Source organism: Pomacea canaliculata, linkage group LG6 (assembly GCF_003073045.1).
Source record: "Pomacea canaliculata isolate SZHN2017 linkage group LG6, ASM307304v1, whole genome shotgun sequence".
Taxonomy (NCBI): Eukaryota; Metazoa; Mollusca; class Gastropoda; order Architaenioglossa; family Ampullariidae; genus Pomacea; species Pomacea canaliculata.
Genome location: NC_037595.1, coordinates 13,453,853 through 13,475,139, shown reverse-complemented (window position 1 = coordinate 13,475,139; position 21,287 = coordinate 13,453,853). Strand labels below are relative to the sequence as shown.

The 21,287-nt window shown below is 41.0% G+C and overlaps 1 protein-coding gene across 3 annotated transcripts; it reads right to left on the bottom strand.

The window, feature by feature from the left end:
* Nucleotides 1–299: 299 nt before the first annotated feature.
* LOC112566523 (receptor-type tyrosine-protein phosphatase H-like) lies at nucleotides 300–20,160 on the bottom strand. Of its 3 annotated transcripts, none has more exons than XM_025242742.1 (17): nucleotides 19,974–20,160; nucleotides 12,869–12,911; nucleotides 11,008–11,517; nucleotides 9,998–10,087; nucleotides 9,532–9,606; nucleotides 8,666–8,759; nucleotides 8,283–8,330; nucleotides 7,638–7,722; nucleotides 7,232–7,325; nucleotides 6,802–6,878; nucleotides 6,298–6,432; nucleotides 5,801–5,926; nucleotides 5,410–5,561; nucleotides 4,592–4,736; nucleotides 4,198–4,315; nucleotides 2,386–2,400; nucleotides 300–841 (listed from the first exon to the last, which is right to left on the bottom strand). In XM_025242742.1, the coding sequence occupies exons 1-17, from the start codon at nucleotides 20,022–20,024 to the stop codon at nucleotides 777–779; spliced, it is 1,923 nt and encodes a 640-aa protein (XP_025098527.1). In that variant the 5' UTR covers nucleotides 20,025–20,160; the 3' UTR covers nucleotides 300–776. The 3 variants fall into 3 exon arrangements, with proteins under 3 accessions (XP_025098527.1, XP_025098526.1, XP_025098529.1); XM_025242741.1 differs by having other exon boundaries at nucleotides 2,386–2,403; nucleotides 19,974–20,159; XM_025242744.1 differs by lacking the exon at nucleotides 2,386–2,400.
* Between the last annotated feature and the right edge of the window lie 1,127 nt (nucleotides 20,161–21,287).

Here is a 21,287-nt window from a genome sequence, read left to right as displayed (position 1 = left end):
ACCAGGTAGATATCATCCGATAACACCAGACACCACCAGATATAACCAGACATCGCCACACATATAACCAGACATCACCAGATAAAGTCTGGCATCACCAGATATAACCAGCTGTCACAAGAAACCATCTGCTCGGGAATCACATATATGATTTCACAAATAGGTGAACAAACATTAATAATTTGAAAGATAGTATCTCGTTTTATGAATCTGCCTCTAATCCTTAGCACACTAAAAATAAGAGATGAATGAAGTGGATTTGCTGTTCAAATATTGGGAAGTGGTCAAGCGATGTCTAGCAGACCCACTGTCCAGCGGCAAAATGCAAAATGCACTGTGCATGCGCAGTGACCCCTGTGCGGAAAATGAAAAATGATTATCTTCCCCTTCCGAGAAGCCTGCTCGCCGAAAGGAGAAAATGTATCTGACACGAAGCTGGATGTCCTGCCTCAGGACCAAAGCTTTGGTTCCTACAGAACTTTAAATTCTAGCATCGACTGGTCGTTGACAGGAAGGAATATTCCTTTTGTTATTTATTGTATCTCAGTTTACACGAGTGTGCTGCAGTCATCATGTCGGACATCATGACTACCACAAGACTTGCAGCTCTCGTCCTCACAGTCAGAAGTCTTGCCGGCGACAGCTGCGGCTGATGAGCGATGAAGTCATCATCAACACTGACGACAGTCGACGTGTCGAGCTTCGATGCTGGCTGGCGATGACTGTCGAGGGCTGACTGGCGAGTGATGAACTCTCGTCACGCTGACGATGATGTCCTACAGAGACGTCGCTTTCGTGGAACACAGCTCGGCAGCCTCTCCATCGGCTTCGTCGTCAGGATCTAGAAACATCCATCAGCACACCACAGGAATAAGTTTCACAATACCTACTGAAACATTTCTCAACATTTGACTCTTGCTTATAACAAGGGGCGAAAATATTCTCTAAAGGCTTTTTCCCATCCGTTCTTTTCTATGTTTTTCGAGTGTCTGTAACTACAGTCTATGTAAAGATGTTTGTTGTTCTCTTCTTTATTCTTTTTATTTTATTCCTTCCATCTTTCTTTTCTCTTCCCATACTTTATTACTTTATTCATTTATTTTATCTGCCTTCAATGCTTATCGTGTGCACGAGTCATAACTTAGTATTTGTTTTCCTGTCATGTAGGTGTCTCAGCTCAATCTCTTGTGGCTTTTAAGCTTTACTATCTCTCAGTCATTGTTAGTAAGACTTTCAGACCTTAGAGACTGTATTAGAGTAACTCAAATCATAATAAAGTACAATTAAAATATCTACAATGTAGACAAATCTCTGCATCTACATGCACAAGTGATATAGATACAAGCAGAAATAAGTTTGAAAAACGAAACAGGGATAAGAACAAGATAAATAAGTCCAGAAAAAGTACTGACTGCCATCATCGTTTGCACAAAGCAATTTTGTTTGACTGAAATATAGTTTCACATAGAAACTTGGCTATGACAAGTAAAGACATTTGAATCTTGAACTGTTGCTCATTGGAGACAGCTTTGCTGTGAACTCACTATGAAATGTAAAACATAAAATAGAGTTTGTGTAGGCCTAAGAAAAATATGTAAAAATGAGGTGGACAAGCATCAGCATTGCCAGGACTATTCCACCTTCCTGACATCTACAGACAGCTGGTCATTAAGTGAGCTCAACATCCTTTATTCGGCAGAAACTTCTTTGTTTATCACAAAGGCATCGCCTATTGTGTTCGTTTCTTTATTTTGCATTCAAATAAGCGTCAGAAATATTATTATCAGCATTATTATTATTTTGTCCAGTGATAATTATACTTACTTCTTTTACATAAATAAATGAAAATTTTTACATATAAAAGGCAAGAAAAGAGGACGCATAACCAAATATTTTAAAAAACATGCAAGATTAATAATTACTTGTCTCTAGATATTCACTTCCTCTTTTCACTCGTTTGGGACTGGGGTGTCAAAGACCTCCCCTCTCAACATGTTTTATTGTGAGGGTGGTAGGGTGGTACCCATACCCTCTCCCTGCCTGCCTTACCACACCACATTCTCGGTGAAGTAAGGTAGTTTCACTCTTCAAAGTTCAGGTCCTGTCTGGCCTTTAAAAATTTGGTTTGCCCAGGCTTAATGACTAGAATTAGAGAACTTTTAAATATGATGTTGGTATGGTCCTGCCTACCCGTCTAGCACTTAACAAGACCAGAGGATGTCTGAAAGTGTCCGACTCATAAGAAATGTCAAAGAGTTCGTTGCATGCAAGGATGCGTTCTTCATGAACCGTGCTAAGTACAAGATCAAACAGTCGAGCGAGACTTCATCACTAGGAAAAAGTGATGAATACAAGAGACATTCCGAAGACAATACTAGTTCTTACCTTGCGAGCTTGCAGCTGCTGAAGATTTTAATAAAATTTCACTTTTGCTTAAAATATTAGTTTTCTGATAAACTCTAGAATTTTAATAACTCTCTAATTTGTTTGATAACATGTAACTTTGAAAGAATGAAGAACTCAAATTATTAATAAATGCTTATTCTTTACATTTGTCTCAGTTTCTTGCTAAGCCAGTAAGTTCAATAAGTTTTGGACTACAAGCAAGAAAGAAGGAACAACAGAGAGAGAGAACATACTGTGTTTAATGTGTTGTACTTATATAAGGTATACGACTATGAAAATTCCAAGCGTCTGTCATTCCATGTATTTCAAGACAAACATCCTGTGGGTGAAGATCCTGAATAGCACGGCATCCGGCTGTTTAATTAGCTGTGCCTACACCTGCCGACTTTTGAAATGAAGCAGCTGCCTTTGGTTGGGACGAGGTTCTGATGCTTGTAGCGGGCGAGAGAGAGAAGGAGAGAAAGAATCAACTAAACTGTGAACAAAATATGTTATTGTGCAATGCGTGGTGTTAGTCATTCATCCTAACGACTGGTGCACCTCGCTAAAGGTTTCCCGACATTTCATCCTTTTGATGCGCAAAAACAGTTTCGTGTAAAAGAGTGAGTTCCACCTGTGTCGGTGTTTTCGAGTGTCTGTTGAGTTTACAGAATGAACCAGTCAACAAGTAAATACCAACACAAGCCGCCCATACGACAGTCGTGAACACCTGACACGTGACAGTCGAACCAGACGACTAAGCGGATCAGGATGGGAGTCTTGAATATATACCCTCGGCGTTCACTCCATCTTTAGCTTGTTGACTTTTGTTTGTGGTGCGTTTGTGTTCACAAAGCTGACAAGTAAGAGCAACTGGCGGTAAATACGATTTTATTGTTGTGGAATGTTGTGCATTTAAAAATGATAGTCTGGTTAGAGATCGCGTTTTCTCACTGTGAGCTAAAATATTTGAGAGAAAAGGAGCGAGGAATCATTATTAAAGGTCTTCGAAATGAATAATGTTGCAAGCAAGTGAAGCACAGAGACAAGTATTTCTGAGATCACACCTGTATACAGGTATAAAGCATGAATTAATTATCGGTGAGAGCACAGACCCTAATCCAATCGCTCACGCTGTGTAAGTGAATATATCCTCACCATTCTACCTCCCTCCGTAGACAATGGAAAACGATAATGGAGAGAGAGAGAGTAGGGAAGAGAAAAAAAGAGTTTAAAAAAAATAATGGCGATCAGCTTCTTCAAATTATTTCCATTACTTCCAGGCATAATATTATGGTAGTGACGGTGGTAGTCGTTACCTAGCAGACTGATTTACTGGGGAAAGTGTGGAGGAGGAAGACATAAAAAAGTCTGTCGTGCTTCAAAAGAGGATCAGCAGAGAAAGTCAGACGAGTGGGGAGGCTACACGGAAGTACTGTGGACCACCAGCCTCAGGGAGCGGCCTCAAAACACAGTCACGTGACAACTCTTGTTTACGACTGACTGGGCAATCGGATTTACAGGTCTATTTTTGTTGAAGCACAAAAAAAGATTTGTTTAATGAAACGGACTCAAGAAGGGAAGAAGAGAAAAGCATCTGAATTCAGAAAAGCTGCGATTCCATCAAACTGACAATGATAGTGCGTGCGTGCGTGCGTGCACTCTTGTTTACATTCTCATGCTACTTTTTATATTGGTAGGAAAAGCACGGAAAGCCCTCCCAAAAAGTGATTTGAAATTGGTTTATTGATTAATGTTAAGCCCTATTAAAATAAACAAAAATCAAAATGTCACCTCGTCATTGTCACTCACCAAATGCCAGGTTAACTACAGCAGAGCTGTCATCATGCACGCCGTTACTTCCCGCTAACGTCTTCATCTTCCGGTCAATAATGATCTTCAAAACATCGTGTATAAAGATATATTGTTTCTGCAAGAAAACAGAAAAGTCAGAACTATACTAGAATGAAGAAAAATGAAATCGTGAGGTGAATGAATAGCTTAAATAGTTTGAGAATATGTTATAAACACAAGTCGTAGAGTTGTACTCATGTCGTTCACAATCATCGTCAAACCCACGGCAAACAAACCACCACTAGTCTTCTCGACCACGAAGGACTAGTTCAATGGTTTTTCTTCGAATGTCTGAGTTTTAGTTCAGTGATCAAAAAGAATGTTGTGAACAAGTTTGTAACAGCGGCTTTACCTCTGACTGAACCATGCTGGGACGACTATGGCGCATGTTTAGCACCAGATTATAGATGTCCACCTCTTCGTCAATGTTATTCTCCTCCGCGAACTGCATCAAGAAGTCCAGGGCGATGAAAGTACCCGTGCGACCCACACCAGCACTGAACATGAGAGAAAAAAACCATTTTAATATAGCAATGGACTACAGACTATAACATGATTCCATTTGTTTTCAGCATAAAGCCAGAGTATACTTTCTGAAGCATATTATTGAGCTTTGGTCTGATAACTCTCTGGTAAGAATCACCAGAAACAAACCAACGATTACAAGGACTGATAAATTTGTCTTCGTAAAAACTTCTTCGAAGCAGCGAAGGTATGGGTTTTAAATGCTTCTGTCTTCCTTTCCCCGGTTCGTGCCTTGTGGATTTTATTCCAGGTAACTGCTAGCAAACTTCTGATCTGACAGAATGCCCATACTTTCGGCTTAACTCAAATTCCTCCGGTACCGCGAGTTAAAAAAAAAAAAGGATCCATCTTACGATCATCTTCAAAGTTAATTTCCGCCATAACTCTTATTTTAAAGACACTTTTCCTGAAAGCAAATGACATTGATGGACAAATAATCAGTCTAAACTACCATTACTTCAGCTAGAGAATAATAGGGATTGTTTTAATCACCCTGACTGCTTCCCTGTGATCTTTCTTTTCTCTAATGTTCTTCTGATCTCCCGGAACACCCGTCAGATTGAATTGTTGACCTTTATTTTGAGCATCGGATAAAAATTATCGATAGTTTCTAGGAAGACTAGGGGAGACAACAAGAACAGGTACCTGCAGTGGACGGTGATGGGCCCTTCTCTCGTGCGCGCCTCCAGCCTCACGGCCTGGATGAAACCCAGGAAGTCATCAGGGGACAGGTTGGCACCGTGATCCTCCCAGCCGGGGATGAAGAACTGCAGCACCATCCGCTCTTCCTGAGTGTCCTAGCGAGTGAGAGATTCAATCAGTGAGTGAGTGAGGCTTGGGTGGGTGGGTGACCGAGGGATTTAATCAGAAAAACCAACCACTTTAAGGTGGTACTTGGCTTGAATAAGAAGATTTACAGCATGATGTAGTCCCTGGCCAGTGAGAAGCTTACAGCTAGAGTCCACGTGTATTTGTTGATGATGTAAGATATGTATCATGCCATTCACCCCAGTTTTAGGAAATGATAGTAGCTTACTTCTGAGATTTTGAAATGGCGGATGGTGTAGTTTCTGCATGTTGTTACCGATGTCAGCTCCACGGTTATGTCCCCAAATCTTTCAGGTGAGTTCGCCTCATCAGGCCAGTATTTGTCCACCTTACGCTGCACATGGTATCGTTAGGAATGTTAGGACAGGTTACACACAACACACCACACACCACACAACACACACAAAACACAAAACACAACACTGCTGTTACGAATTATGCCCCAACTGCAGGTCATACAATACTTAATATTTATAATAAAAAAAATAACCAAGACTTTGCTGGGCAGAGCTATATTTAACTACTTATCACACTCTTTGAATAAAAATGAACCAGCCAACCAGCCAACCAGTCAGACAGACAGACAGGTAACAGACGCACGAACACGAAACGTTATGTTCTATAAACTTATTGTGGTGGGTGGACACGACAAACTGTTTTTGCAGACAGATGAAAACAAGCGGAAAGATGTAAAACTCTGTTTACTCGTCCTTTTTCTTGAAGGTCTGACAGCATGACAATGACTCCAGACTTTTGTTCCCAAATCATGCGCCAGAAGTCGTCTGCGGTGCTCGCTAGGGGGCCCTGGGTAGCGATGTACTCACGGGGTGACGAATAGCCCTGTACACAAAACGAACAATACGGTGACTGAGTGAAGATGCCGAGACAGACAGACAGACTGAGAGACAGACAATAGAATTTACACAGCTGTATGCTGAGGGAGGAATGAAAGAAAAGATAAAGGCAAGGATAAAATATCGGCAGAATTTGAGACAGGTTTTCTTGACTTAAACAATTGAGCCACAAGCCATTTCTCATTTGGGACAGAGACTGAGAAAGAACTGAACAGAGAGGGTGGAGATATCAGTCAAGCAGATACACAGACACAGAGAAAGACACACAGACACATAGAAAGACACACAGACAGACATACAAGTAGAGACAACTGTAGCCAAACACAGGAGACTGACAAAGAAAAGCGAGACGTACGGGGACGTAGCTGGCGTTGATGAAGTCCGAGCCCCCGACCTCAGAATCGACGGTGAGTTTGACCCTAGTGTGGTCGTCTGTAGCGGATAAAAAAGCCAAGACAAAGAGTGATAAAAGTTTAATCTTCAGAAGAAAATCGAATAATTTACTACTTGGCAAATGTCAAGAGAATAGCTGAAACGTGAGACAATCAAAAATGCTACTGACAGAAATAGAGGTGTGATTCCATCTCATTGGTTTGATATCACAAATCATTGGAATACAAGGGGACAGGACATGTCGTGGACCACAAACTGCTTTCTCTTATTTTTATCCTTTCATCGGTTCCCCATCACCATGCTGTGCAACCTATTTTTCACAAATTGCATCTCCTGAAACACCCCTGCAGTTATTTCTAATAAAAAAATTATAAATAAAAATATTCTCTTACATGGCACGATGTTCACGTAGCGGTTTTTTATTTTATTTTCGTCTGCCAGCGCGGCGTCGAATGAGTATGTTCTGGGACTGTTCTTCTGTAGTTCCTGCAGACAGAAACATGAGCCTTTCATCAATGTCTCGGAGTATTACTTAGTCTCTCACTAGAGTCCAGACGGCGTTCAATCATCCATGACCAGCGAGTCAACGGTCAGTAAAAGTCAGACCTATTAGCGTTTCTTCTTTGTTCTTCATTGTGCTAGACCTTCTACGGTTGTCGGCCATGTCATACATCTCCAGCCATTGAGCGCCAACCCAGCAATGACATGATGTATGATGTTCCTCACAAATGGACAACAAGAGACATGAGGCAACCAGACTTTGCGAAATGTGTCTTAACACACCACACAGGCTCTCACCTCAAATTGTTCTTGGAAGAGAAGTCCAGAATCCTTGTGTAGAAGTGCCAGGTATTGAGCAAAGTACTTCATCTTCATTCTCTTCCTATTAAAGAAGACAAGAGTTTTACAATGTTACAGAACGCGACAACTTACAGACTTCAAGATGAGCTCAGGTAGATGCGGGGAAATAAGTTGTGGGTTCTAATTACAATATTTTGCTATCATATACTTATGTTTCTATCATTCTTTCTGTTTCATTTTTGGCCACAATTTTGTCTGTCTCGTGAAGTCTGTTTTTCCTGTTCTCTCTGCGCCTTGAAGCAATATTAATAACTCAGCATCTCGGTATCCCAAAAAATACATGTAACACGTGAAAGAAGAATTTAAACTACTGGTCAAAATTTCATCATCGACGCTAGTTTTTAATAAATTGATGAATTCGTGCCAATATCATACAGCGAGACAATATGTTGTTTATTCACACACACACACACACACACACACACACACACACACACACACACACACACACACACACGGGTACACACAGAGTTAGTTACTCGTTCACTTTAGCCTCCCACTCATTCTTTTACTCACTTGCTCACACCCAAAAGCAGAACACAGTTTTGTTACAAGAAAATGATTGAACACAATGTCCCTTACCTTGGTAGTTTGGTACTTCTGTAGCGTGTGCGTGCCTTACACCATTGCCTAAAGCAAACAACAAACATGTCTGTAGTAGGGATGCCTGCTGATATTTATTTTACGAATGCACGGACAACGCACATAATAATTCTATTCATGCAATTGTTCATCCTACAGTCGTTATAAAAGACATTGTGGAACTGCACATTATTTAAGCAGGTTCTGTTTTGAAATTAATACAATTTAATTATTACATTCTAGTTGTACAGTGTGGCGCACAAAAGTTAGGTCCATTGTCCAGGTCAGCGCCATCTTTTAAAATACAACAACAATTATACTAGCATCGTTTCCATCCACATATCTATCTAGATAAGATGATGTTTGATTTCCATGACACCTACTGGTTTCGTCGCTTCCAGAAGACGACGAATAAAGCGACTGCAATAATGATGGCGATGACAAGGATGACGACAGCCGCGATGATACCTCCTCTGTCTGCAACAACAAAGGATATGACAAAGGTGAGTCATACAGAGATCATTCCCACGTGTAGGCGCCTGCGTTCGTGACAAGACTGGTTTACAATGTAGACATACTCTACAACTCTACACGCTTTGTTAAATGAGTTGACCTGCGATGACCTCAAGCAGAATAAAACACACGATCTGAGGTTAAAACAAAAACAAGAATAAAACCTCTTTGTGTTGTCGTGTCCACCTGCGCCTCGCGTTACACATGCGCAAACTAATTTAAGATTACGAAGAATGAAGGCAGTCATGCGATTCTAAATATAGACATGTGACTGAGCTAGAACTCACGCACGCACGCACTAACAGTCTCTCTAGGTCTTGTTGTGATGTGTTTATCTCTGTGTACAATATATTTGTACGTTTTTGCTTGTTTTGCGTTTGCAAGCGGGAGCCTACTTTTAAGTAAGAAAATGTGCTATCCAATTTTTTTTCATGATTGACAGTAGGATAAATTATCCTAATATTTTAGACACAAACTTCTACCCCGATTCCCTCGTCTTTACTAACAACCCTCCATCCACAGGTACCTACTCTCCCCAACAGCCAAGACAGTGAAGACAGTGGTCGTTTGAATACCTCAGTACCCAATGGAGGCTTGCTGACCAACAAGACCATTCACCCGTCATGAATACCCGCTTATTAGTGTGGTCTGTAGCTAAACTTGGGTAGTCGAGGGGTCTGGGTTAATTCGTACAACACCTTGCAACAGGTCTTAACCTGTCCATACCACGACTTACCGTTGTCTTGAGTGTTTGATTTTGACGACGCCGTCGATGTCTGCGTGGTCGTAGTGGTGCTTTTAGTTGAGGTGCCTGTTAAGAATCAATGAACCAGTTCACTTATTTTAACAAATTAAAAAATATTCAGGATTACCGTTTCTGACCATATTGTTGCAGCTTACTAAAGGATACCTGATCTGTACAAAAAAAGAGGATTTTTTCGAACTGTTTACATATGTAAAGTGGGAGTAGAATGCAGCTCAGTGTTTAAGGATTTTTCGTTTTTATTTTCATCGCAGATATGCAACACAGCATAAACACGCTTAAGTTTACAATTCACGATAACCAAGTGTCCATGCGTGTTTCACAACAACAACAACAACAACAACCACCACCACCACCATCACCACCACCAGTGACCATACAATGTATTATTTTGTCTCGGTAGAGATCTTGTCCTCATTTTCGAGATCATACTACTTACTTGGAATTGATGAAGTTCTTGTTGTGCTTGATGATGTGGTTGTCGAAGCCTTTGCTGTGCTAGCTGATGGACTGGAGGTTGTTACACCAGCTGTGGAATCGAAAAGCATAAATCGTCTATTTATTTTCAAATGTCTGTATCTGGACAAATAAGAATTTAAATGGTGTTCACAGAATTTAGTAAACAATAGTCTCCAAAAGGGGAAGAAATTATTTACACATAAGTAAGAAAGTTGGTTGGTTGGTTTAGTAGGAAAGTGCTTCCACCTTGCAGCAATTTCACGCTATGGTGGGAGGGGGAAAAGGAAGGGGAGGAAACTTTAGCATTCTTTACGGAACTTAGTGTGTGTATGAAGAACGCATCACTTGGGCGCCTTTAAGAATACACTACACTACATTTCACTTGCTACATACTTCATTGCTCAGTGAATTTCTTTTTTGAGACTTCCCTTCTTTTCTTCTACTTCTATTCATATTCTCGTGATTTTTAGAGTACATGTGTAAACTCTTGTCCAGGTAGTTTGTGGAAATCTCACATTTCTCGGGGTCACCGTTTTTGTGATGGCAGTGCCCATCATCTCCCCCTCGCTGCCTTACCTCCCTCAATACTCACGACAGGTAGGTCGACCGGGGGGAGGATTTGAACGTCAGTGCTCTAACCAACTGGCTATCCGTTTCTCCCATTTTTTTCACGGATATTATTTCGATCTAGAAAATGTATTTTTCTTTATGTACCAAAACTTGTAAGCACGTAGCACACGGCTGTACGACCTGTCTCGGACGACAGTGTTAATGGAGAATACAGACTTGCACCACCCGCCGAGTAAAAGTACAGAAGGAATTCAGTGAAATTCATTCATGGGGTCGAAAAGGTCGCTCATCGACATATATACGAGCGCGCACATATACATATACATACCTGAACGTACAAATAAACAAGTACATACACATGCACACATACAGTCTTGTACACTCACACAAGCAAAAATACACATTGAAAGTTATAGTCACCAGTGGAGCTGCCTGTAGTGGAGCTGTACGTAGCATTGGTGCTGCCTGTAATGGAGCTGCCTGTAGTGTAGATATATGTAGCATTGGGGCTGCTTGTATTGCTGTCTGCAGTAGTGGAGCTGTTTGTAATGGAGCTGTCTGTGGTAATGGGACTGCTTGTAGTAGTGGAGCTGCTTGTAGCGGAGCTGACTGTAGTAATGGAGCTGCTTGTATTGGAGCTGACTGTGGTAGTGGGACTGCCTGTAGTAGTGGAGCTACTTGTAGTGGAACTGGTTGTAGTTGTACTTGAACTGCCTGTAGTAGAGCTATCTGTAGTGAATCTGTCTGTAGCAGTGACGTTGCCTGTTGTGGCGCTCTTTGTAGTAGGGGAGCTGACTGCTGTAGTAGGGCTGTCTGTAGGGGTGGTGCCGTCGCTGCTGGAGCTGGTTTGAATGGTGGTGCTAATGGTGCTGGTGACGGAGGGGGAGGCAGTCGTCGCTGAAGTTGTAGGTTCCACGCTGTTCGTCGTGCCTGTAGCCAACGATAAAGATTATTCTTTATACAGGCACTTTATATCTTTATACAGGTCGTACACATAATTATTATCATGAACAATTAAACACGATTTCTGAGTTCACACACCCACACATAGACAGACAGGTAGGAGAGCAGGTAGATGAGGATCCTGCCCGTGAAAATCATAAAGATCATGCTCGTTATTTGTCTGCGACGAAATTAATATTTTTGTTTATGGTGGGGTCAGGGGGTCATTCTTTATTTACTCTCCAACAGCGATTTACTCGCAGTCCAATGGCACACATTCGACACGGCTGGAGGTTGTCTACACTGAGGCTGGTAATCAAGGGAGACAGCTCTCATTAGGATTACTAGCAATTAGTAACTAGTCTCCCCTTGTAGGTAGCATGAGTGCTGATGGCAAACAGTAAATGGTCAGTGGTGGATGGAACATCCTTATCTATTTGACAGTTATTAACTGACAGCCATTCAGTCACTATATATTCAGTATAAATTACCTTTTCACAGTTCTTTAAAAAATTTAAATATTGAAAGGTATGCTTTATAAAACAGAAATTTGCATTTATATACGCGTGTCTGTTGGATAGTGCTATAATTTAACTATATAACTTTAGTCACTTTGTGAGGTAGAATATTTGAGAATCAGTGAATTAGATAAATAGCTGGATAAGGTTTTTACCCCTTGTCCCAACTGTGATCTCGATTTAAGACAAGAAAACGACAGTTTGGGTTCACTTTTACCTGAATTCTCGTTCTTTACATTACATTTGAACTCCTGGCAATAATGCTGACAGGTGTTCTCTGATAAAATGTCGACTGAACATTCTGAGCATGAACTATAATGGTCTAGAAATATACTTTATGTTATTAAACAGATATGAGCACGTTTGAGTTTACAAACCGCCATGTCATGTTTGCGTGGGCAGTCTGATCACCTGAGTATTGAATAATTACATTAAATATTCTTGTTTGACATATAATCATTGTGAAGGAATCATTTACCGCTGCTGACTTTCTCCATCCACTGACAGCAGCCTCTGGGCACTGGGTACCAGGAGGAACATCCTATTGTGTCTACAAACTCTCACACCTCATACTAATGTCCACAAACTCGATCATTCATGCTGACAAACCCAAGGGACAGATTTGGAGTTGCTTCTCTTTGGTAATTTAACCTTTGCTGACAAATGGAAAACCCCAGTTGATAATTTTTGGTTTGCTTATTTAGTTCCTGAATTTGTTAGAAGTAACAGGCTACCCGACTCGATTAAAGGGTTTTTCACCTGAAATACCAATTACACCCTCTCTCTTCCTTTATTAAAGTCACAGGTGGAATGTCACTCACTTGCAAAAATGACTGGCGATGACAAGATGCAAACAGCCACAACCTGCAAGAATTAGCAAGAATTATTTCTAGGACTCAATTATCATTCATACGCTGATTTATGGATTGATTACAAATATATGTAACGTTTTCAGTAAAATGTAATTGCTAAATACAAGTCTTTTTGATTAGTTTTCTAAATCATAAATAATTTGGTACTAGATATCACTAAATATGAACGAGGAAGTGAATGACAAACACAGATATAGTGAGTAAGAGAGAGACAGAGACTGAATGAGAAATAAAGAGAGAAAGAAAAAGAGTCAGATAAAGGCTAAAGAAAAGAAAGGTTAAATTGATATAATCTCATTTAATGATTTAATATATAATTTAATATATCAACCTATTTCTAGCTTGGTTGTATCAGTGTTTTATTATTATTTTGTTTGTAAACTATCATCACAAAGAAGCGAGTAAAAATAACATTGCATATATTATTGTTTCTATGTATTTATGGTCCAGTGCCCATTCTTTGTAAGAGCCGCACTTATTGTCTTGAATATTAAAAAAAAAGTCAGTCTATGCGGTTTCAAGAAAGGGCGCTTAGCATGAGTAGGATATTGTATTCAACATATTTTATATCAATTCTAACTGCATGGTGTCGTGCATGTAGCCATACAAAATCCATACAAAATATCCTCTCGCCTAAGCGCACTTAATCGTCTTTGCTGTACAATGTCACGTGACAGCCTAATGACCTCGCTCGCGCACAGTGGAGTCAATGTTAGTGCACACAGTCACCTAGTGTGATAACATTCAGTTATTCAACGCTCATGTCCTTATTCCGCCTCGTTCCCCAAACTCTAAGGGTTGTGAGTGCAACTCATTCAGCCTGAGAGGACGTCCACCCCGCCAGCCCCTCGCGTGGAGCTCAGCTACGAAAACACGCAAACAACGGAATTGTATTGTCCTTAGCAACACCATCATTAATCAGCAGCGACTTCAGCTCCAGTAATTACAGTCGTTTTGTTAGCGGTGCACATACGTTGTCCTGATGTGTACAGACCTTGAGGACAGGGGGACCAAGTCTCTAACTGCCAGTCAGGGTTTAAAAACACGTTTAGTCTGCACGTGACGTGCTTTGATAGGATATTTGTGCTCAGAGAAATGCAGCACTTCTTATCATCACCTGCAGAGTGGCATGGCAGGTAGAAGTGATATTGTTATCGTGTACTGAGTGACACTTGGTAGCTCGTACTTTGGCCGTTATGTTACAGTCAACACGCAATGAGACAAGTTTCAGTGTCACAATCACAACACGCTTTGTTTATCTTTATTCCTCTTGTTCGTTTATTATATATTTTTTGAGATAGATATTAAGTGCGTTTATTGAACCTACAGTCATTGCAGGTTGTATCACCAACAATAACTTTACCGACAGTCATTGCCTGTCAACTTTAGCTGCTACTTTCCCTTTGAGGTAATAAATCTCCAACAAACTTTTAGGATTGGGAAGTTCGAAACCATTAAAAACACTCGCATTATACGACAGAGTATTTATAGTGCAGTTCGCTAACTAGGAAGTTCACAGATGAAATACAATATTAACGACTGTGGGTTAATTTATTACAACATCAGCGGCCAGTTGCAATATATCCACTCAGAACGATGATATATTTATACTAGACTTGAATTCATCTTTACGAAATACACAAACAAATATACAAACAAACACACAATATAAATTAAATGTGTCTAATCTCACTTTCACTTTCATTGAATTTTGTTTTAATTGTTAAGTATATGTCAGTTACTGCAGCAGTTGAAAATAGTCTGATAGCATTGAAGGTTGAAAACTGGATTGACAAAAGCTTGTCTTACTTGTGATTTATATATAAATATAGATCGCCAGCTGTTAAATGAACCCAGTGTAAATGTGAAACCGAAATTATTTACTTCCCGAATGGCCGATAGCTGAGAGTTGGTGATGGGTGCGAGCTTGAGTGGGGCACACAAAGGTAAAAGCTTTAGTGGGGCACCAAGGGTGTCTACTCTCGTCTACACACCCACCCCACAAACACTTTATCGCCAAGATAGATTGATAGGTAGAGAACCAACATAGGAACCTGGGTGGGTTTTGGGTTGTTGTTTTTGTTTTGTTTTGTTTTGTTTTTTTTTTTGTTTGTTGTTTTTTTTTTTTGTTTTGTTTTTTTTGTTTTTTTTTGTTTTTTTGTTTCGTTTTGGGTTTTTTTGGGGTTTTTTTGTGACATCATGGCATATATGCTAAGGAACATAAATGATTTATTGAGATGCAAAAACAGAAGAACTATTAACGTGGTGTTACGACTAAGAGCTATACACCACCGCCGGACTCTCGTCTGAAATCAGAGGTTTGCTTTTTTCCACACTAACAAGGAAGTATGAGCAAGTGCACTGCGTGCTGCTTTTCTCCGTCCACCCGTCTTCTCTACCGTCTTCACATGAGGGGCGCTGACACACCCCTTGAAATGTTATCTGCTGTGTGTCTGCATAGGTTCTATGTGTCATTGTGTGTAAATATATGTGTGAGTATGATTTAAATATGAAGTTTCTGACGAAGCATGTTTCTTTTAAAATTGTTTGCCCTCGGTAAGCGGACACACCTCTCTGTAACAATCAGCTTCGACTACCGGATGTCGTGCAGGAGGCGCTCACCCACCCGTTAATGATCTCCCCCTAGTCTTGACTCTCATGGCTGACGCAAAGTAGTTGCAGTTATGAGTAGAAATATGCTCTTGCTGTCCAAAGATGCATCGATAACAACAGTTTTTTCAGGAACTGATTATAAATACTATCCACAAATTCGTTTTTAAAAACTGAATACCTTTGGTAACAGGAATACTAACCAAGGTTAGCGTTTCCCGATAAGAGCTAAGAGTTCAGAGGTTAACAATGGTTGAAAGGAGGAGATGGTTTTCTCTGTACAAAGAGCATTTAGTTTTTTGTTTTTTTTTTACCTGAATTGGGTAAACATATTAATGAGCGAAATTAACTTTAGTCGCCTCACTGGTAGCTTCTAGAAGGAAGAAGTAAACGGTTTTCATGACTATAAGACAGAATATTCCACTAGTGTTTTTAAAATAAATACGATAAATTTCAGATGAATAAAGCAAAAATGCTAAAAGATATCCTAATTTTTAATAAGACCAACACATGGCATATAAATAAATATATTTAAATTTAGAAAATAAACAAAAACAACCCGGAAAGGTAGGAGTGCACGTGCACTGACTGACAGGCGGTAAAGGTTTTGGGTTCCAGTGATACCTTCGACTGACTCATACTTCCCGAGCAAGTCTGAGAACAATCTTCTAAGTGTAACTGTCAACATTCAGCAAAATTCATTGTGAGTATCGAGTACTCTTGTACGTAGCGCTGTCCTTATCTTATGACAAAGTGCTCTGCTCTTGAAGCATTGAAATCCAGGGGGACTTTACAATCAGTTATCTCCCCAAAAAGTAGCCATTCACTTTTCGGCAGCTTCGCTATCTGCAGTTTTTAGAATATCAGCAGTGTGAACATGGACATGTATAGGTGGATTGCTGTCTGTTTGCCGAGACCAACGCTTAGTCTCTTGCGAAGTTTGCTGAAAGTCTCGGCGAGCCTAAACAATGAATGTGACTAAACCGGAAGCTTTGTAGTAGCATGCCTCGTTTTAGTAGTTACCTGGAAATAAATCGTCTGCCAGCAGTCCAGTAATACAAGTTCGTGGTGTGAACACCTGGCCTGGCGGGTGTATAAGACTCTTTGTCATTAGAAATGGTTGACGGTTATTACGCGAGGGCAAAATGGATTTTTAACTGACTAAGCAACATGATCACCTTTTAGAAAGCGGTAAATCAAGGTATGGCGATCCTGAGACGAAGGCATTTAAATGTTGCAATCATCCGCTGAAAAAAATCAAATAGGTATTTTTTTTTTTTTTGGCCGTCACTTGAGTCCGCTCATTGTAAATGCCATTGCTAATGACCTCGCAGTTCTTGCATTAATCCCGCCCGTGAGTGAGGTCAGAAGTTCAGTTAGAATTCAGTCAATGCACTCGCCTGGACACGTTTTGTGTTGTTATTATCTCGTCTCGCAAACTCCGCCATGTGAGCTGCAGAACACGTGAAACAATTCCTTTTAAATCGCAGTGAAAGTGTCTGTTATTGTTAAAACACATCCGCTTTTATCTCCGATCTTCCAAGTCCTTGATATTTTTTTTTCTTGGTCGGGGAAGGCTCATTGGTTGCTCATTGGCTGCTTTAGGCATTTTAATTATTCTTCAAACAGAACAGTGACAATGACAATTTCTTTATTCGGTAGGCTCGTGCCCATAACCGATTTCTTTAAAGAGGAGAGAACTTGAGTTGAAACAAAAGTTGTTTAGCTTGTTTTCCTTTGATCGTGCTATTATTTGCTGTACTGACAGTCGGTCACACTGGGAAAAAAGTGTATCCAGAAGCTGTTAGAATGATGACTGTGGAAATGAGAGTGACACGTCAGAAATTATACAAACAGTCGAGTTAAGCAGTTATATTTTTTTTTCAAAATGGTTAGTGGTTTTGTTCCAGTTTACTTTTCACGATAATCAGCACCTTTATTAATTTCTTCTCTTCATCAAAGTAGGCGTACAGAACTGTGGGAAGATATTTCTTCATCTAAGACTGAGATATTCAAAAACTCGTTTATTCCAAAATAGCATCTAACTGAAATTTGCCGCAAGGTATCCTGTTTGCAATTTTCTGACTTCCTGGCCGGACCTTCGACAGTACCGGGAAACACACTCTTGTGTAGCCCATCTTCCCAGGTGACATGTCCTGCTTACACTAAATTTCCTGAGTTCAATAACAATATAACTAGTTGGTCTGACTGTTCTAGTTACTATATTGGTAACCGAATTGACCAAATTATTCACTGTAAGCTCCGCATGGGCTTGAGTAAGTCTCGAGTCTGTCTTCTTCGATATTGAACTATGGATGTCAATGCTCCGGCAAGCCAACCATGTGAAACGTCTTCATCAACTGAAAGTTTGAGGAGTTCACAAGCCGCCACATCGGTTGTCAAGGTGCGGGATTACCACACGCTCAGTGCATCAGTTTCTGGTCACATATGATAAGGAAGCCTGCATCGTGTAATCCTTCTTCACCATCATCATGCTAAACTTATCTCCCGGCTCTATCTAAAGTTTTAAGGCACATCTTAGCAGAGCAAATGTAGACTATGTAGGCATGTTTGACAAGTTGTGTAGGAAGGTCATAGGACACCACACCAATGGCTTTGAGTTGAACATTCGGAACATTCAAACTTTGGTCAACATGTTGAGCTATGTCCAACATATTTCTGGGACTCTGGCACTGTGATGCTTTGACACTTTGCCATGTTAAGAACAGAATTAAACTATAAGTCACAGCTAGGCCCAAGGGAGAGGGACAAGCTGATTACCGCGGTGTCCGATCTGCGCTAGTTGAATGGATGTGGTTGACGATTCTTTCCCTCATGTTTGCTCCCTTTTCTAAAGGTATAACGGTACAGAAAAGGTTGCGAACAGAAAATCGTAGATGAATATGTTGTATGCTTTAACACGTGACATCACCACTGCACGTGTCAGTAGAGAGCCACAATGTATACTCATAGTCCAGAGATACAAACATACAAACAGATCGATAGAGACCGGTGTCTATGATACTTACGATTCGGCTTTTATTCATTAATACTGAGTTGTACTAATGCCGTGTAGGTAATAACATCACGCCCAAGTCAGCATGTTACAATGAAATATATCAACCCTATTCCAGGTATCGTCATTACCACTACAATCTATTACTGTAATGAGCTATCACCATCACGACACTGATTTCTGCTACAGCTGCTGTTGCTACTACCACGATCTTGCATTACTGGACTGTTGGCAGATGAATTTTTTCCAGTTAACTACCAAAACGAGGCACGAGACTACAAAGCTTCCGGTTTATTCATATTCTTTTGTTAAGGCTCGCCGAGACTAACAGCGGAGAACTTCGCAAGAGACTAAGCGTTGGTCTTGGCAGACAGACCCATACACGTCCATGCTACTACCCGCTGCTGCCAAACAACATGTCGGGTGCCCTTATGGCTGAGCGATATTCAAAGTAGCGACTCTACCCGGGGTACGCGTCTCAATTCCGCAAACAGGTTTCCTCATTCTCAACCCAGGAACCTCGATATCAGGCGTGAGACAGAGGACCCTAGAGGCGGGCAGGACGTAGGCTGTCTATGGCGCAGCAAGTAGTTCACACAAGACCACGTTTATTTCTGTATTGTATACCACGTATACTTTCATCTTCAGCACGTATCTCACGCAAAACTGGTTTAGCAAGTTTGGACACGGGTAAAGGGTTTCGCTATCCTGTCCCTGAAGCCACAACAGACAATAGCCTATTAAGCAACCTAAAAATGTCGTGAAGGCCGAGGGACGAAACGTAACAGAAAAATACTTTTGTCGAAGGGTAAAAAAAAAAATGGTTGTAAACAAAAGGAAGATAGCCGTAGAAGTCAAGGGCGCTATGCATCAGTCACGCCCTTTCTTAAAAGCCTCGAATTTCTTCCTTGTAGAGATGGCAAGGAAAAACAAGAAGAAAATTGTTCAAATATTAACATGACTGCGACGCTGAGTGCAAAGGTCGACACGAAGAGAGAGCAGGAACTACAGACAGCCATTTTAGCTTGAACTGTAAATAAGATCTTCATGGTCACGATTTTAGGTGGCGATAACAACAAAAGTAACGACACAAAATCAAATTAATCTCGAACACGACCAACCTCAACGATAAAAGCCTTCATCGAAGTTCAGTGTAAGTAAGCAACAAGAACAGGATGTCAATAAATCAACATTAACAAGGATTCGATGTTGACGAAATATTGTGTGTCTGTGTTTCGACATGGCATCGGAACCAAAGATGTTCAAATGTTATCACATATCTACATGATATCATCTAAAATCCTCTAAACCCTGCTGTGGTCTGAAACTTGGTCGGTAATCGTTGCGTCACGTACCCCGAGAGAAGCCAGACCAGGGGTGGACACCACCCGGAGATGCAGGTATGAGATGGGTGTCAAGGCCACTTACCTGTGTGAGGAGGAGGCGGAGAGAGGGACTAGCACAGCGTGTGTACTCCATGGCAGGCTGGCATGTTAGTCCACGACTGGACTGTCGCCGGGACACCGTCACCTCGGCAGGAATTAGCCACTAATGCGCCGTCGCTCTAGTCATCGCCCTGCTCGCTGTACTTCCGGCTACACGCGCTGCCCTCGCCGTGCGACTGTGGCAAGGGGTCACGTGACTGCGCCTGTCGTGCTGTGTGTGCGTGTTGGGGGGACGACCTGGTGTCACGCGGACTGTATGGGGAGGAACGGGACATACAAATGAATCGGTCGTGCGAGATTTCCAAGAATTTTATTTACACTCGTAAACATGTACCGGTAGTTCCCTCACATCTGTGCGCGCAGACGTACCTACAGACCTACAGACATACATACTTGTACAGGTGCGGTCATGCGCTCTAGCTGTTGTTCACTTACTTGAGTAAGTTGACTTAAGTAAGACTTGAGTAAGTAAGACCTGTCAAATTAATCATTTGCCTACCTTTCTTATCTCGCCTAGACACTTTCTCTGTTCAGTAAGAAATGCAGCACGTGCTGCTATCAAGATGTTATCTGTGGCTGTAACCACAGGTGAATGGATTCGGTAAACGATCATCAAAAGCCAATATATATTTATGTCCCCACTTGTGTTTTCTTACTTGCTTTTCCTTTAAAATGTCTTCCTACACCACTATTTAACTATAATACATAAGTTCAAGCAAACTTTAACAGCAAATCGTTATTGTTTATTCTGTCTACTACATTTTAAAAAAAATCCAAAGACTTCGTGGCGGTTAAATAGTCATGTTGAAACACAGACTGTCTAGCATGTACCCAAGTATCTTCTACGCTCATTCCTGTCTTCTTACTATCCTCCCATCCTCTTACTGTCATCTTTTTCTCGTGTCCCTACCCCCGTCTCTCACTCTCCCGATCCCTCCCTCTTTCTTCTTTTTTTCTCCTTCTATTTCCTTCCGGCTCTCTTCTTTCCATACCATTGTTGTTGACTCTCTGTTCCTTCTCAGCATCCTGCTTAGTTCCCTTTAAATACTCAGTGAATACCCCTCGCATAATCAATTGTCTCACTGCCCGATGGAGCAGATTCTCTGCTTTATCTTTTCACTCCTCCTCCTCTCCTTCGCATGAGTAGATCGCTTCTGTGTACGAGGAAAAGAAAATAAGGAAGCTTGATTGAGATTACTCAGTTATCTAGACAATCCCCAGGTGTATCCGGTTAACAACAGTCGGCGAACAGTTGGTTTTAAAGGACTGGGTACTCGTGCCTGTAGTTTTGAAGTGT

Bases quoted from the DNA above. Each gene is read 5' to 3' on its own strand.
- LOC112566523 (XM_025242741.1), bottom strand. From the start codon at position 20,024: ATGGAGTACACACGCTGTGCTAGTCCCTCTCTCCGCCTCCTCCTCACA. The intron at 10,088-11,007 runs GTGACTATAACT...TCGATTCCACAG, and splicing joins CACTACAGGCAGCTCCACTG to CTGGTGTAACAACCTCCAGT. The intron at 7,326-7,637 runs GTGAGAGCCTGT...TTCTGTCTGCAG, and splicing joins TCTTCCAAGAACAATTTGAG to GAACTACAGAAGAACAGTCC.